The 18,414-nt window shown below is 35.1% G+C and overlaps 1 protein-coding gene across 1 annotated transcript in view; it reads right to left on the reverse strand.

Annotated features, from left to right (window-relative positions):
* Positions 1-18,414, reverse strand: part of CSMD1 (CUB and Sushi multiple domains 1) — a 1,239,551-nt gene that overhangs the window by 142,399 nt on the left and 1,078,738 nt on the right. Inside the window, exon 42 of the mRNA XM_030037616.2 lies at positions 3,961-4,149. Within this exon, the coding sequence (XP_029893476.1) occupies positions 3,961-4,149 (189 nt within the window). The remainder of the gene's footprint in view (positions 1-3,960; positions 4,150-18,414) is intronic.

Here is an 18,414-nt window from a genome sequence, read left to right on the forward strand (position 1 = left end):
TTATTCTTCTCATTTCTGATTTACCACTACAAAAAGGATCCCAAAAATACATGCTGTAAAAGACCAACATTTTAAGATAAATGCTCCATGTTTATCTTGTTAAGATATCAGTAGGATTACCCCAAATGCCAACAGTTTAATAATAAAAAATAGTAATAAAAAGAATGAAATATAGCTAGAAAAATCTCTAATACTAACACTACAACAACATTCAATAAACCAATACAAAATACAGTGAGTATGGAAACAATTTTCAGAGAGAACAGAGATTATAACTTGTCTAGAAATCTAAGAATCTAGATTTCTAAGAACATATGCAAAAGAATGTGTTTTCCCACTGATAAACATTTCAAATTGTATCTCGGAAATGAATATCTGTGAAAATTCATTTTAATTAGTAAACTAAAAGGATATAGGGAGTATATGGATTTGGTATCTTAAATGTCTTTATTCTAGCAATAGAAAGAGTGTAGGTCAACCTTAACGGGAAGAGAGAAAAAACATATATTCTCTTATCTTTTCACATCCTTTAAAGTATTTTCTTTCTCTATTCTTATGCAAGATAACAAGGCACATTGTAGCTGACCAGCAGAAGATATCATAATGAGTTTTAAAAACCTGTATCATCAGGCGGCAAGATTTAGAACTAAATACAGTAATATTATCATTCAGTAGAGTAAGTCATATTAATATCTGTTATATAAAGACTGCACAGAAGTTATTTTACCAAGCAACTACTCCATATCTTCCATATGGTCTTCCGATTTGTATTTTTTTCACACACATTTTTTGAAAGTGGCATCATTATTTCTGCACAAGATAGTCCCTATGCTTACTTGATATTCTGCTTGTAACTCTTAATGGTTCTTTTCTCCCTAGCATTGTATTGTATATGGAACATATGTTAATATTTATTCTATCATCATCTTTTACACTTTTATATCACTCTTTAAAGGGTATTGTAAAACTTTACCATATGTTTAACGTGAGGAAAAATATTTCATATCTGTTTATAGTGCAGTTTTATCATGAATAACCTTGTATTTTCTTTGAAAATATCGATAACGTTGAATCCATAATCCAATCACCTTTGAATAAAAATACCTTTTCCAAATAGTCCTTCCTCACCTTTGAAATTTCTTTAGAACTCAAAGTTAATTACTTATTCATTCAAGTAATACATGGAAAAATATTTTGTAGAGTGCTATAATTTTTAATTAAAAAGTCACATAGAGCTATGGATCACAGTCAATGTAAGGTCTTATGTACCTAGAATAGGACTTGTAACACTTTTAAGTGCAAAATTGAAATCTCTAATCCTCCCATTCATTTACTGTCTAATTCAGGAGGCGCACACTTAGGAAAAACAGCATATAACTGGAATACTTCAGCCCATGTTTTAGGCTGAATGAATTCTCTAAAATAAGTACAGAAGTTGGCTATAATAGTCAACAGAAAGAGATAGGTGGCCTTAATAGAATCGTACAGAGCAAGATTAGACACATGACTTAAAAAGAATGTTACAGACTCTTTCAGTTAAAAGATATGGGAGATGATGGTTCACATCTTTAATCTAAATATGCCAGTGGTAAAAGAGTTGGAAAAAAAAAAACATCAAAAAAGGAAAAAAAAACCAAACATTATGCATTATAACCAATCACTTTGACAAAGATGTGATGCATTATCACGTTTTATGTGTCTAAGGAAAGCATTAGCCCTACTCTCACAAAGAACTACATTTTCTCATGCCTCTCCACTCTTTTTCCTTTGGGAGGTATGGGTTTATAACAGATGCCTATATTGCCTATTGCAGTGTGGACCAATGGAGTTGCGTAAGGCTCAGAAGGTGTTTCACAACACAATTTCAACTATAGTTTGCTAAAATAATATAATTATTTAATAATTATATTAATTGGTTATGCTGCTATTTCTTTTTTTTTTTACATATTCTCCCTAAAAGAGAAATTAATAGTCCAAAATAGGTTTTAAATTATTTGCATGCATTCCTTCTTACTTAAATTGAAATATGTTTTTGCAAAATGTGTAAACTGCCTTCCAGCTGTACTGATGCACAGGTTAAAACAAGAAAAAATGGAAGTCATGGGAACAGCAGCCACATCTTGATAGCCATTTAATAGCAAATGTACCCATTGACCGTACAGAAGTTACACATTCTCTCGTATGCTAGAAATTTTCTAATGCCATTTAATACTGGAAACATTATTTTAGTACTTCTATACTGTCATAAATGCAAACCAGCGTAAGTGCCTGGCAATGAAACTCTGTTCTTTAATTTGAAAATAAAACTCAATACTCTCATTTGTTCAAATATGTACTACTTCCTAACTGAACTGCTGAAGGGGCATGGCCTTTCTCATTCCCAATGCCAAATGTTCTGTCCAGACATTGCCTTTTTGCTTTGGCCAGTAATGCACATTTATGTCTTACTCCTGGCACTTGTCGGACTTCTAGAATGTCTATGCAATAGTATGATAAAATACAGTTTAAATTAAAATGAAAAAAAGAGTTAATAATTCTTGGTTTAGTAATTCCTATTATTATTATTATTACACCAAGAATTGGAGGTTTGTAATTGTTTTTGTGCTTTAACAAATCTCAAATGCACAAAGATTTGTATCTGTGAAAACCTTCATCCAGAAAACTCACTTTAAACATTATTTCTCCCTTGTAAGTCCTTTGCATTCCAAGAAATATGCAATACTTTCAACCTCCTCTATATATTTACTTCACTAGATTTCTGAGCAATTTATGGTAATTTGCATGAACTATTATGGAACTAGAGCTTAAATTTTATGGATTCTTGTAATACTGGATTTAAATGACAACATGAGGAAATAATACAAGCGTCCCTTCCCAAGTACATGTACAAAATACATGTTCATGCTGCAGAGCAATACAGTCAAGCTGTTAGGAGAATATCTGTCTCAGAAATAATATGAAAATAATTTGAAATTATTATTCACAGTACTAAAATCCTCATTTGGGAAGCAAGGTATTGCAGTGCTGAAGCAAACCTTTAGTCCATCTAGTGTAGTTTTTGCTTCTGACAATGTTCAATCCTTGATGTCTAATAAGAAAGCACAGAAGAATCCAAAGGAGAAAACACTATGTTAATCTGTCCCACTGGAAAAGTTCTTTCTAGCCTCTAGCAGTCTGTCCTGAAGCAGAATGACTGACTGGCCCTTCATTCACAGTTTTTTCATGGCTTATAACTGTAGCTCAGTTACATCTTTATTAAACTCCTCGCAGCCTTTTCTGTTTTGACTAACCTAAAACCTAAAAGTTTTGTGTAGAGCAGCATCTATTCCATCTTTCAAGATCAGTGTCAAATATATTGAACATACACTCTTCAGTGAAAACCTGTAGCACCATTAGTCTCGTGTTATGACAGAAATAATTTATTTCAATCTATTTTGTATCTTAGCTGGTTGATTATCTATGACACCACTTCAGTTCTACACAATGACTCCCCAGTTTTGTCACAGCATCCTATACGAGACTTTGTCAAAGCCTCTAAAGGTCTAAAGGAATGTCAGAAATTTTGCTTCTGTACTTGTATTTTTTAGATGAAAGTCCAAGTAAAAGCTTTACAATGGAAATTTTATATGTTACATTGTACACTGCCCCCCTGGCCCCCAAATCAGAAAAAAAAAATCACATGTTGTTTAAGATAATTTCTGGCAGCATCATGAGTTCCCATAATCAATACAACTGACAGATATTAATAGGAACAATAAATCACTGCTGAGAAACAGGAGTCATAAAATATTTATGATTTATAAAAGCACATACTATTCTGACTTTAGTTGCTTACACTATAGATCAGGATAAAGGTGCAGTTCTTCAGCAAAAGCTGCGTTACATACATGCACACAAACAAATAAACAAAAATCAGAAAGTATTGTGAGTTCTGAAGCAAGGGTACTACCAGAAAGTTACCTTCGCATCTGGGGAAATGATAGTTCCAATTTCTGTTGATTCCATGCTGGCATGTGAGAACAGGCTGACCCCTCAAAACATACCCAGGATAGCATTCAAATGATACCGACTGACCCACACTGTAATCGGAGTTGACTATATATCCGTTCAAAAAAGGAGGAGGATCAGGGCAGTTCTGTAACTCGTAAGCTGGAAGAGAACAGAAGTACTTGTTATTGCTTCGTCAACACAGGAAGTAAACATTAATATAAATTCTGTAATACATTCCATAATAGGTAAACACTGGAATGCCAAACTCCAGTAGTAGAGTGATTAACACTCCATTCATCCATAGGGACCATCCAGATCTTGACAAAGGAATGAAAAAATTAGCACTAGAGACAAAGCATAGGAAAGATCAAAATCTGGAATAGAATGAATTGCCACCTACATCAGAAATTTAGAAAGGAAAGTCAAAGAAACATTGGGTGCAGGGCATGAAGATGGAACATTGTTTTAATAGTTCATGTTGAAGCTTCAAATTAGAATATTAGATGAATTATGTGTTTATTTTTAGTTAAATTTCTAGGTTCATACCTAGTGCCCAAGATCTGTGATATAACAGTTTTATAATAGGATAACATTTTTTTAAGCAAGATACACAGGATTAATTTTTCTAATAAATAAGATGGATATACTTAGTAAGTATGTCACTAAGTGACTTAGTTTCATGAGTACATCAAACATTTTCATAAAATTTATTTATACTCAGTTTTAATTTGTCTGAAATAAAACCAACCTTGCTCTGAATGCAGCAACACTGAATCCAAAAGCTGCACACAGTAATACTAATAATTTAATTGACCACATTTAATAGGTGATCACTTTTGTGCCAAGATTCTCAAGATTAAAAATTATCACAGAATTTTTCAAATATCTTTTTCCTACCCTGATATACAAGAAACAATACAATTAATTCCAAGTAAGAAATAGTAAAATTATTTAGGAAAAGAGATTTTTCCATGACACCTGAAATTAAACTATATTTATTAAAAATGCATATATATTGAATGACCGTGTTCACAGTGCGATTTCCAAAATTTGAAAATACTTTTTTTTTTAATTAATATGCAAGTATACTCATACAATTCACAGTGGCATAAGAACTTGAGACAACTTTTTTTCTGATAAAATTCATATACTGTTCTATATGTCAGCTACTAGGAATGTAACCCCAGCACAACAAAAAATGGAGTTTTGCAGCACTATGAGCACTATGTAGCAAAACAAAACATTTCAAATTGAGGATAAGCATATGCATTACTATAGTGGCTTATATTTATTTAACTGGCACTATTCCAGTTTGTTCATTACCTGCATCAGTTAAATTGTAGAATGACTTCAACAATAAATCAGCACATAACTAATCACAGCAATTGTTTAAATGTGTTTTCATGTTTAAACACTATAGTAAGTATTCTAGTAAGGTATAACAAAGTCATTCATTCAATAAAATTTTATGAAATACAAAATTTTCACAATCCATTGGATTTTTTAAATACATATTAAACTATGCAAAAAAATCACCTGACCAAAAAAATTGAAAGAATTAATGAAAGATTATGAAGTCAAAGATCACCAGAAAGATTTGGAAAAGTGACAGAAATCTACTAAGGAAAAAGTTCCTTCTAGATACATCTCCATATAAAAAATTGCATTAATGATTCATCATAATTAATGTCGGGGTTTGTATTTTGAAAGACCTCAAAATACTATTCAATTAAACTTATTTAATTCATACAAAATAGTGTGACGAAAGTCAGAGGGTTCCTTCATTAATAACATTTACTAAGATATGAAGATAATTTAAAAAACTACATGTTTCCATATTGAAGATATATTTCCTTAGAATATTTAAGTGATAAATTGTTCCATGGGAAGAAAAAAAGAAAGACAGTTTTATAAAAATGTTATGTAGAATCACTCACAAACAACTTCACATAGTTAAGATAGCAAGTAACAGCCATTTAAGAAATAATTATTGAGAAGATGAATGCTCTGCTTTCTCTGAGCATTCCATTTACAGTTATGAAATACTTCTGTCTAGAAGATAAGAAAGTTCAAGTAAGAGCAGTAATATCAGTGTGCTTTATATTAACATGTGCCATTAAGTCCAAGCTCTAAAAATACAGTAAGAGAGATGAAGAACATATTCTTGAACAAAATATTTTGTTATTTTTTCAAAGCTAATCGTTACAATATGGACATGTTCATCTCAGAAGTATATACTTATTATTATCAATTAGATTATTTAAAAAAGCCATTTTAGCAAGATTGAGGTAAATATCTAACTTAGGTGTGCTTAAGTGCTTACTTAAAGTGAAGTTTGTTATTAATTGCTTCACTGAAGTACAGCTACTGTCATGAGTTTTTTTAGTCATTGCTGATTATAGTCATGCTATGAAATAAATAGAAGATTTATTTTGAGAAAGCTGCCTTCTTTTCCCTAATTCATTCAGTGAATCCAGAATCCAGTGTTTGTAACATTACAAAGCTGGAAGAGGCGTGGAGGTACCAGAAATATTCCAAAAGCCTCTAATAACTCAGACTCACCTTCCCCCAAATTACAAAAAATTAAGAAAATTAAAACTTGACAATCAGAATTAATTGCTACTAGAAAGGAAATACAAAAAGCTTTATTCTACCTTAATTATGGTTCATTAAAATTTTGTGCTAAATCTAGTCATAGCTTATTAATTTTTAATGCTATTATTATTCCTTCTATCATTATTCATATAATACTCTACAGATAATATCATTATTATCAACACTTTTATACAAAACAGAGTACTAGAAAGATTATTTAAGGGTACAGGACATATTAATACTAATAAATTAAATAAAAAGCAACTTAGCAAATTATATTAGAACTACAATAGAAGATTATTCTGGAGGATCAGAGGATCTCACAGATTTATTTGACAAGGTGCAGCACTACATTGCCCAGTAGTTACCATGACTGTTTTGGAACAATGACAATAAGTATTGGAACTTTTAAACTCTGATTTTAAACAACCTTTTGAGGACGTGAATACACATGAAAAATATCCTTCCTTATTGGTTAATTTGCTGCAGTACAGTATTCATAGGTTACATTTTAAATGTACTTAATATGGTCTCAGATTTTTTAAGTTAGTCTTGAAAATTCATTTCAGAAAAAAGCTTCTCTCACTGATCTACATAAAACACAGGAATAGCTCAGGTGAAAGAGGAAATCCTGAAAGAACTTCACCATCTCTCCCTCTAATTTGCACAATATCCTTTAAAGTCCCTTGGATTGTTAATGGAAAAAATAAAGCCTACCTTTTAAAATTCTAGTTAGTGTTTATTCAGAGATGCATATGTTTTTTTCCTATTGGAAGGAAGGTAAACAAAACACACAGAGAAACTTCTGGGGTTAGTTCTGGTATTTTTTTTTTTAGTAAGCATAGAACCTCTGCCTAAAGCAGATCACCATAAATTTGAAGGTCAGTCAGTCAGGGGTGAAAGCATTTGTTCATGAGCAGAGCACAGTTGGTTTGGGGGTTTGGTTTGTTTGTTTGTTTGTTTTTTCTAAAAGCTGTAAAATGTGAAGATACTCTCCACATGTGACTTCTGGTATAAATCCTATAGATGACTTATAAATTATTGGAGTAACTATAAGTCAGGTGATCCATCTGACTCCGATATCATGATTTACAGGCCATTCAGGGAATATGTTTTATGGTTTTAATATAAATATGAATTATATTCTTCTCGGTTCTCTTGATATATGCAACAACTATACCTGATTTAACAGAGCAATTCATTATTCAGTCATCACTATCAAATATTACCCACAAATCCTGATGTCACATCTCACAAAAGAAAGCTTTTTTATGAGTGTCATGCCCAAAGACTTGTTTGGTATTGAGCTTTAAAAAATGATATACCATTTCACAGCAGAAAAAACTCTAGTGAGAGCCTGAAATGAAGCCCAAAGTAAAGGAAATCTGAGAAAAAGATTTAATTCCAATGCTGGCAGCAGTCAAATACTTAAATTTTAAAATGATCTCATATTGACATTCGGCATTTCTTTGTGCAGTGTATTTTCCACTGGTAAGAAAAGAGTGTAAAGCACAAAAGAAATAAAATTGATCCTCTGCTATCTTGTTTTTATGATTCAATGTATTTTCCTTCTTATATTAACACGAGGGTGACTTATTGCCTTTGCAAGTGCCACATACATCTATAACACCTCAATATGGAAATAATTACAGAAAAATTGTATTAGCAGAGAGTTGAGCATGCAAACACTCAAATGTTAGGAAAGCTCACAATTAAGGCTGCTTAAAACTTTCATTTAGTCTTATTGTACATTCCTCCAGTATCATGCTGAGTATAACTACAGACTCAAGAACAAAATCCACTTCTTAGCCTAGACTAGACTAGCATGGGTTGGGTTAGGTTGGGTTGGAAGGGACCTTTAAAGATCATCTAGTTCCAACCCCCCGGCCACAGGCAGGGACAAATTTCACTAGCCCAGGTCGCTCAAAGCCCCATCCAACCTGGCCTTGAACACTGCCAGGGATCCACAACATCCACAACTTCACTGGGCAACCTGTTCCAGTGTCTCACCACCCTCATCTTAAAGTATTTCTTCCTTATGTCTAATTTAAATCTACCCTCTTTCGGTTTAAAACTGTTGCCCATTGTTTTGTCATTAAAGGCCTTGGTAAAAGTCTCTCTCCATCTTCCTTACAAGATCATTTTAAGTACTAAAAGGCCACAATAAGGACTCCCTGGAGCCTTCTCTTCTCGAGGCTGAACAACTCCAGCTCTCTCGGCCTGTCTTCATAGGAGAGGTGCTCCAGCCCTCTGATCATCTTCGTGGCCCTCCTCTGGTCCCGCTCCAACAGGTCCATGTCCTTCTTATGTTGGGGGCCCCAGAGACAGACAGACACACTACTCCAGGTGAGGTCTCAGGAGAGCAAAGTAGAGGGGAAGAATCACCTCCCTCAACCTGCTGGCCATGCTTCTTTTTATGGAAGCCCAGGACATGATTTGCTGCAGCCCAGGATAGGACTGGCAATCTGGAACATCAGTTTATTGCCTTAAGCACCAAAGAACATAATTTTTCCAGATGCCATGACTCAGGATTAGTCTCACAAAACATCGCTTAATTTTGTCACGAGTTAGAAAATCATTTGCTATGAGCACCCCAAAAGATCTTATTTTAGTTCCATTAGCATTCCCTTCCTTAGGACATCATCTGAAACTATTTTAGAAATACAGTAGGTTTTCAACAAATCCCTTTTTCCTTCTATGATCCCTATGACTCAGAAGCTCCATCATAGTTGATTTTTTGCTAGATGAAAGTCATCAGATTTAACATGTTCAAATGATGTTGTGTATGTGCATGAGCATGCTTGTGGAAGAAAGGGAGTGCAATTAGAACTTTTTTCTGTGTTTTCCGGAACATGTTGCTCTCCAAATACAACAGGGTAAGCTTCTGACCTCATATTCAGCTTTATGCTACACTGAAATTCAGAACAGACTGAAAATGGTCTTAGAGTTCCAGTAACAGGAATGAGGATTCTCCCAGTAAAAATAACACAAATAAAACATTTTATCTGCCTCCCTTAAAGAAGCCCTAGCCCTAAAGGCAAAGGTATGTGAAAAAAAGATGTTCCAGAAATATTAAAAGGCTAAGGTAACAGTCATAATATAGCCAGGGATTAAAAACCAGAAATATATCTTAACAACCATTACATTAATCGTATTCTTCTGTGTACTAAATTCTGTTATGAATCTCTCAGAGGCCATAAAAGCTATTTATTTCTTCTGACCTAGCATATATCTTGAGTCATTCCAGCTATACGCAGAGTATCCCAACCCTGTAATTAGCTAACTTGGCTTGCCAATCAAACTTGTGTGATTGTTTTTCTTCCCCTCAGACCTAGTGTGCACAGGCTGTTTACATCTCAGATACTGAGAAATGACAGATGAGAGGGTCTCAGAAATTCAAGATTGCCAGTCAAATGCAATTTAGAAATGTTCTTCTAAGTACTTCTGATTGCTTCCTGTCTTGGCTGCTTCTCATAAGTGGCAAAACCACAGCGGTGGTAACAAAGAGACATTCTTTCTCAATGCTTCTGGTTTTTTAATTGAAAAGTACCCTATTTATTTCAACAACAGAAAAAGTATAATTAAATTTAAATGTTGCGATTTTAAAAATCAGGCACTTCTAAAGTCCTGCCATTATCTTACAAATAAATTAAAAAAAAATCTAATAAATTTTACCTTAACTGCTTTAGACAGTTCAACAGGTAATCAGTATGAATTTCCTTCTTGCCACAAGTGAAACAAAAGGTTTCACAACACACACAAATTCAGTAACTCAGTCTTGAACATAATGGAATACCCACCATGCCTTACGTAGTGCAATTGCAAAGCTGAAGTGATAACAAAACATGAAAACTTCAGAGCATAAAACAACAAGGAGCTGACTGGCAATGGTAATCAGAGCTGTAACTTCCCTAGGGTTCTGCTAAGGAGACAAAGCTTTCTACTGCATTCGGAAATACAGAGTACCTAAGTGATTTATGTTATATATTCAAATCCTGTGCTGTGAGAATTCACAGGCTAGTGCTTAAGAAACAGCACTAGCTCCTTGCAAGCATGGGAAGCAAATATTTTACTGTTCTCAGTGCGCATACACTTTTCTTCTTCCCTAAAATAATGTGCTCAGAGTACAACCCCAGGCTATATTAAGCTTTAATCTCATATTTTTCTGTCTTCAGAAAGTCAGTAGAAAAATTGAGAAATAGCATTATTAATTCTATCATTCACTATACAATATTCATATTCTTTGCTTTCCCCCGAGATGAGGGGATTATCAAAAAGTCTTATCCTTCATAAAATGCTAAGGTCTGTAGAAAACTTCATTTTTTATGACATGAAAGTTTGCTTGAATAAGCATACCCATTAACAATCTCCCTTTATTTTTAGACTGGTATCTTTATAAAAAGGTATCTACCTTGCAAAAAACCATCTGCTACCTTAATGCCACTACTTGTTGTTTTCTAGTTAGTAGAAATGGCACTTTTTTTCACTGATGAAAAAGCAGTCCTTGAATTGAACCACGTTTAGCACCATTCAGTAAAAGGACAAATTTAATCTTAAATCCATTTTAATGTAAGCTTAAGCACATTTGAAAAAATCAGACTAGGATTAAGCTATGCAGTCTTGTGGGCACTTCTTAATATGCAACACACTCATTAAGACACTAGAATGGGTTTGCTGAATGTGACTACAAATATTGACGCTTTTTGCCTACACATCTTTTTTAAGGGTATATCAAATTAATTTCATTATTAAAAAAGCAATGCTCTTTTTTTTTCCCAATTATAGTATATTAGGACAACCTAAAATGGGATCCATTAGAAGTAGTCTGAAAAAATGTATCTTAATGTATAAAGAAGTCAGGTCCTCAGATCTGCTTTGCTTTACAAATTCATTTCTATAGAAATGGCAAAAGTGGACAAAAGCAAAAGTACTGACAAAACTTAATTTTTAAAATATTCAGTATAAATTTGTTCTCTCTAATTCTTTGCAGAATTTAGTTTGTGTGTGCTACATCTGCTTGCACTGATATAAACCCTCCAGTTTTCCATACAGCCTTTACTTATTCCTGACAAATATTTGTTCCCTTTTACTTAAGATGCCTGTTTTAGATGCCCTGAGAGATTAAATACTTTTGAAATATGCCTCCTGGAAATCATGTAAATTATTACTGATAGGCATCAAAAAGTATAGCAACTGTTAGGTTTACCTGGTCAGGAGGATGGATGGATTCAGTACATTGCTTTGTCAGCAGCTGAACAAACAAAGCCTGGGGTTTTTTATATGTATATTACTATATATCTACATAATATCTATGCAGTTTCTGTTTACCTGCATCTGGGCACTACATTCTTACAAGCAGACACCACAATGATAAGCCTTTTCTGGATTACCTTACCTGATTTGCAGCATCTCCAAGCCCTTGAAACAAAATAAACAAGGTTTCTGTCAGAGTAAAATGCCATAGGCTTTATGCCATTTATGCACCTGACAGTGCAAGACCTCAGAGATCTGAGATATGTCTGGATTGCCTTGGCCTCAGCTGATTTTAGCTCACTTTAACAACTGCTAGCAGCCAAGTGATTATTACCTAACATGTTTTAGGTTATGCCCTGCAAATACCATGTATGCTAAAGGCCTGGCAAGCCCTGGCAGTCACTGCTTAACAAACAATAGTCCTTTATAGTAATTGAAGCTGTGGAAAGCCACTTGCAAAGTTTGGCAGAGAACCAGTAAGAAAGAATCAGACTGTGGTAAGTAAAACATGTAAAAAGTAATCCAAGTGGAACCCAAGACTGAAGAGTAAGAAATCCCTATCTTGAACATCAGATGTTTCCCAGTAAAGAGCTTGGGATGCTGATGACTGCCTCTCCAGTTCTACACGAAAAAGACAGAAGCTGTCAATGTTAGGCTCCATAAGAGCACTGGGAGGGTGAACAGCATACAAAAGAAATGGGGTGGATAGGAGGAAGTTTTTGCATAACAATTTCAACTGCATTGCTTACGATTTTGTTCTGTGTTAATTGGCTTGGAAAACTTAACTGTGTAAGCATTAATTGGACTAAAAATAAATTCTTAGCTTTCAATATATGATAAGCTTTCTTTAGCCCATAGAAGATTTTGAATGTGACAACCATGCTAACCTCTCATATTTAATTTCCATGCCACATCTATATCCCATGAATAGCAGTTAGACAAGACACAGTGTGTATTAAAATGAGTTGTGACAAGGAATATTCTAACTGGGTAGCCAGCAAGCAAAAGTGAATTGATATCTATGGAGTAATGTTGCATCTTTCCTGACAATAAGGGCACTATTTCAGCACTCTTCCACGTTACTGATATTGCTTTTCAAACATTTCTAGGAACTGTGAAATTTGACTGAAATTGGCCAATGGTTTCAAAATTGCCTAACAGAAGGATATCAAGAAGAATGACAGTCAGACATCACAACAGTATAAGTCCTGTCATCCAAGCAAATCAGGCTAAGACTTATCTGACGTTTGACTTACTGAAAGGAAAACAAAATTTCTAACAGGGAAGAAAGGAGAAGGAAAAAGAAGCATTTTGGAGTGGTGAAGGATTACTTTTTAAGTCCAGTTTCAGCAACTGCAGACCAACTAAGAGGAAGAGAGACAAATCCATAAGTATAATATCAAAAGAAGTAGGAAAATCCAGAGACAATCTGGGAGATAAGATAACTAAGTATCAAGGGCAACAGGTGTAGGACTGGAAAAGAAAAGTCAGCTGTCAAAAGCAACATATACTTTGTTTGAAGAAAAATAAAGCAGCCATTAAAATTGCTCAATTGTAAACCACTGGCATTTTTTGTCAGAGCATGTCACAGGAATGGTGAATACACCGAAACACAGTACTTCCAGCAGCTCTTCTTAGCTTATGAATATCTTGAATTAAGAGCACAATTTCCTACATGTTCTAAATGGTGCTGAGAAGTTACTTGTGCTCAATAATATGAAGATATAAAATACGATAATCTTAGACAACTTACCAAAGGAGGAATGTTAGCAATAGAAATGGCTAGTGCAATCTGAAATCTCAGAGGGAATAGAGAGAATTTGTGCTATCTGAAGAAAAACAAACTATTCAAGATATTTCATTTTTAAAGAACAACAGTCCAAAATCTGTTTGTAGAATGCAGAAAAGGAGGTAGATGGAAGAGGGAACATAAGTCAATTAGAAGTTCAGTACAGTGAGCTTAGCTGATAGATCCTAATCACTTAAAAATCGAACGTGACAGTGCCAGCAACTTTCTACATTAGAAAAAAAAAAAATATCAATAAATAATAAGCACCTTGTAAAATAATTCATTTTTTTCCCAGCATCTTTTTATTTGAGTGGATTACGTTGTGGGTTTTTAAAGTTTTTAAACCATGTATTTTTTAAAATATAGACTAAAATACTGTGCTTCCTCAAAACAGTATTCAAGAATGAGTCACCCCAGAGTCTCTTTGTAAGTAAGGAGTTACTACATAAAAATGAACTGCCTGAGTTGCCTTTACTGCAGAAATTGTTTTGCTTCTCACTCATGGGGAAGATAAAACTGGATGAATATATATGCATTTCGTAATTCAAATACACCTATAACCACACATTTTGAGAAACAAGGTCATAAATAATAGTTGTATTTTTGGTTTGAAATTCGAATTACTCTAATATCAGTTAATTTAACTGTATCTCTTTCTTGGTTCTGAATTTTCTATCTACTATTATAACTATTAGACTAATAGCTAAAGTAAGAAAATTCTTATCAAATTATTACTATTTTTGAGAACTTAATTTTTTTCTGGATTCTTATATAAATATTTACAAAATACTACAAGTTTCTGAATTTCTAGGAACAATACTTCTTTCTAACAGTTTTATTCTGAGAATACTACTACACAATCTTTGTCACTTAAAAAATATTTTATTATAAGGCCCATCTAATGAAAATTTTTAATATTTCATAATACATTGCTCTGGTTTTAGGTGCATTCCTTTTCCTCTATTTAGATAATAGAATAAAATTTTATATAGTCAGTGAGTTAATCATGATAACACTTTTGTTGTCAGCTGACAAGTTGCAATTGGGAGAAGCAGAAAGCAACTTATCTAAAAAGCAAGTGATTTTAACGAGAGGTTTAGAGTGAACCAAAAAATATCAGTTTCTTTTGTATGGTGTCCTCTTCATCATATTCCCATTTACTTCTGACCAGACAAAATAATCCTACTGGACACAGTGGGTAAGGGAAGAATAGAAGAAAAGAAGAATTATGAACTTAATTAATCAACCTTTTCAAAATGCAGAATAAACTTCATGCATTAATATCACGGATTTCTGAATTATGAAAGCTACCATCTTAACGGCAATCCCAGACTGGACATAGCTTATAAAAGATTCTTTCAGCAGTTTACCATGGATGAATAAAGGAATGGTACCTGTAAACAGGCAAAAAGATAAAAACTGAATTTGTGGTTTGACTGAAATAATTGACACAACAGTTAGTTTCAGTAAGCCCAAGATTTCATCTGATCTTTAGACCTTGGGTTACGGCCATCAGCTTAACTTCTGAACATACATGTAATCTTCTTAGCTACACTTGAGTACCATGTGAACGATTCTGCAGGCTCAGTTTCCTATTGCTGAGCATACTAAATTGCTCTAATGGGAAACAACCAATATTGGCTAAACAAATAAAATAAATAAAAAGATACATGACTTATAGCAATACATTTTCCTGCAGTTGTAGTTCTAAGAAATGTAGCACAGATTACAGGGTCTTTCTGTCTGCAGTGATAAGCAGATATTGCTTAAATATATGCAATAAATTAAAGGTAAATAGATTTGCCTGAGACAGGCTAAGTATAGAAAACGTTAATATCATTGAATCATAGAATCGTAGAATGGTTTGGATTGGAAGGGACTTTCAAGGCCATCTAGTCCAACCCCCCTGCAACGAGCAGAGACATCTTCAACTAGATCAGGTTGCTCAGAGCCCCGTCCAGCCTGACCTGGAATGTTTCCAGGGATGGGGCATCTACCACCTCTCTGGGCAACCTGTGCCAGGGTTTCACCACCCTCATTGCAAAAAATTTCTTCCTTATATCTAGGCCAAATCTACCCTCTTTTAGTTTAAAACCATTACACCTTGTCCTACTGCAACAGGCCCTATTGAAAAGTCTGTCCCCATCTTTCTTATAAGCGCCCTTTAAGTACTGAAAGGCTGCAATAAGGTGTCCCTGGAGCTTTCTGTTCTCCAGGCTGAACAACCCCAACTCTCTCAGCCTGTCTTCATAGGAGAGGTGTTCCAGCCCTCTGATCATTTTTGTGGCCCTTCTCCGGACCCGCTCCAACAGGTCCATGTCTTTCCTGTACTGAGGACTCTAGAGCTAGACACAGGACTGCAGGTGGGTTCTCACCAGAGCGGAGTAGAGGGGTGGAATCAGCTCCCTCAACCTGCTGGTCATGCTGCTTTTGGTGCAGCCCAGGATACAATTGGCTTTCTGGGCTGCGAGTGCACGTTGTCGATACTGATAGGTACTGGTACCGGGCTTTAAGTGAAAACAGACCCAAGCACTGACCAATGATTGGAGGAGTTTGAAGAACATCTATGTCAACTGCATTATGTCGTGAACCAATCAAAATATATATAATCTTTTTTTTTTTTTTCCTAGATCTACGCTATCTTTTACTTTGATCTGGACTACCATTTCCTTAAACATCAACAAAGATCACTGTCCTTGCCAAAACTAGAGAATACCATGTACAATAAATATATTTTGATCCAGATACACAAGAAGAAATAAAGACACAAAAAGCTAAGTATTATGATGATTAAAAAGCAAACTGAACCTGTCTTCTTGTCCCCCTGCTGAAACTTCCACAGACCGTTAAAATATGAATGTATGCTTTCCTTTAAAGGGAACACAAAACCGTGCTGAGCAAGCTGGAACATCGCCTCTAGAAGAACGTATTTATACAGTCTACAAAAACCATAAGATTTAACTATTAATTTCATGACAGAAAGTGTTGGTAGTCAGGAGTTCATCACATGTAGTTTAGCCTATAAAGACTCAATACCATTAAGGAAGGGCTTGTTATAGTAAGGAAAACCACACTAATTAGAACCAGAACAAAGAGCACTGGAGAATATACAGAAAACATACCACATGGCTTTTTATTTTATTTATTTGGCATTTCTGCAATTTGACACTGTTCTGCCTTTCCATAAAATTCTAAAGAGAGTCATCTGTCCAATCACAATCACCCTTGACTGCTCAGAAAAAAAAAATCACACTAGGTGGGTGTAATGTGAGAGTATTCCCTACTTCTAAGACTATGTGACATACCAAAACTCCACAGGCAATAGAGAGATACGACCTCTTTGTGTGCATCCTTTACTAGCATTAGCGTAATTTAGGCACTCAGAATCTTCCTCTCTACCCATTGACTCTGTAGATACAGTCTAACTATAACTGTATATATGTTTGTGTGCAAATAAATACAGTACTGGGCGTGGCTACGATGGAGTTTCTTTTCTTCACAGCAGCTCATATGGTGCTGTGTTTTAGATTTGTGACCAAAACAATACTGATAACACATTAATGTTCTGGCTTTTGCTGAACAATGCTCGCACAGCATCAAGGCCATCTCTGTTTCTCACTCTGCCCTGCCAGTGAATAGATTGGGACTGTGCAATGGGTTGGGACAGGATGCAACCAGGCAGATGACCTGAACTAACCAAAGAGATATTCCATACCACGTAAAATCATGCCCAGCAATAAAAGGGAAAAGAGGAGGTTTAGGGACGTTAGTCATCATTTGCTTGGGAACTGGCTGGGCATCGGTCTGCCTGTGGGAGGTGTGGAGTAACTACTGGAGGTGACTTAGAAATTAAACCTTTATTAAAGGTATGGCATTGTTCACACATTAAGGAAAGATATAACGTCGAAGAAGCTTTCAGGGTGGAATGCAACTGGTATGCAAGGAATCCATTCCATAGTGGTTCTCTAGACAACATTACCTGCAAACTGGCATGGAGGGTGGAATGGGGTGAAGACTCCATGGCCAGGCTCTGTGAATCACTGCAGAAATGGGAACTTCATGGTACTATGGTACTGATAACCTGCATATTTGACCCCATCCCAAAGACTACCCGCGTCCAAGGTGCGACCACCCCCTCACTGAGCCTACGATCTGAATTTTTGTCAATCTATACCTTTAAAAGTGAAGCGAGAGAGTTTTATACCAATCACAATAAAGGTATGTATGACTAGAGTCACTCAAGCTCCACCTTGAAGTAAAAATTGTATAAAAATGGCCTAAGGAAGGGGGAATGTTAGGGAAGGTAACATCAAAGACAAGTCAGGGAAGATACCATCGCAGACTACCTCTGACTCCTGGGATCAGTCGATGGGCTGAGCCTCCCTTCCCCCCCACAGGGACGCCTTTGGGTAAGATACGGACTTCTTAGTAATCTCTCTCTATATAGAATCACTTTTCCTTTTGATTTCACGTGCTGTATTTAAGTTCACACGTGCTTTTGCAGACAGTGTATTTATTACCGACAATCCATAAGAACCTATAAATCTGTTGGTTTAATAAACTGTGCTATTCGTTAAGCTAGCCATAAAAGTTTCTCATTGGGTGCCGCCAACTCTGTAAGTCTGGCTGTGTGAGTCCATGGAGCACGACTAAGCTGAAAGTGCAGTGCGCTATTAGTGAAGCCATAATCGTGAGAGTTCAGTAAGTTGAACGTGACTGGACTAATAGTGCCAAATTGGATATCACTCAGAATCTAAACCTAGCCACCCCCAGCCCCTCTGATATCT

The sequence above is a fragment of the Aquila chrysaetos genome, chromosome 15 (assembly GCF_900496995.4).
Source record: "Aquila chrysaetos chrysaetos chromosome 15, bAquChr1.4, whole genome shotgun sequence".
Taxonomy (NCBI): domain Eukaryota; kingdom Metazoa; phylum Chordata; class Aves; order Accipitriformes; family Accipitridae; genus Aquila; species Aquila chrysaetos.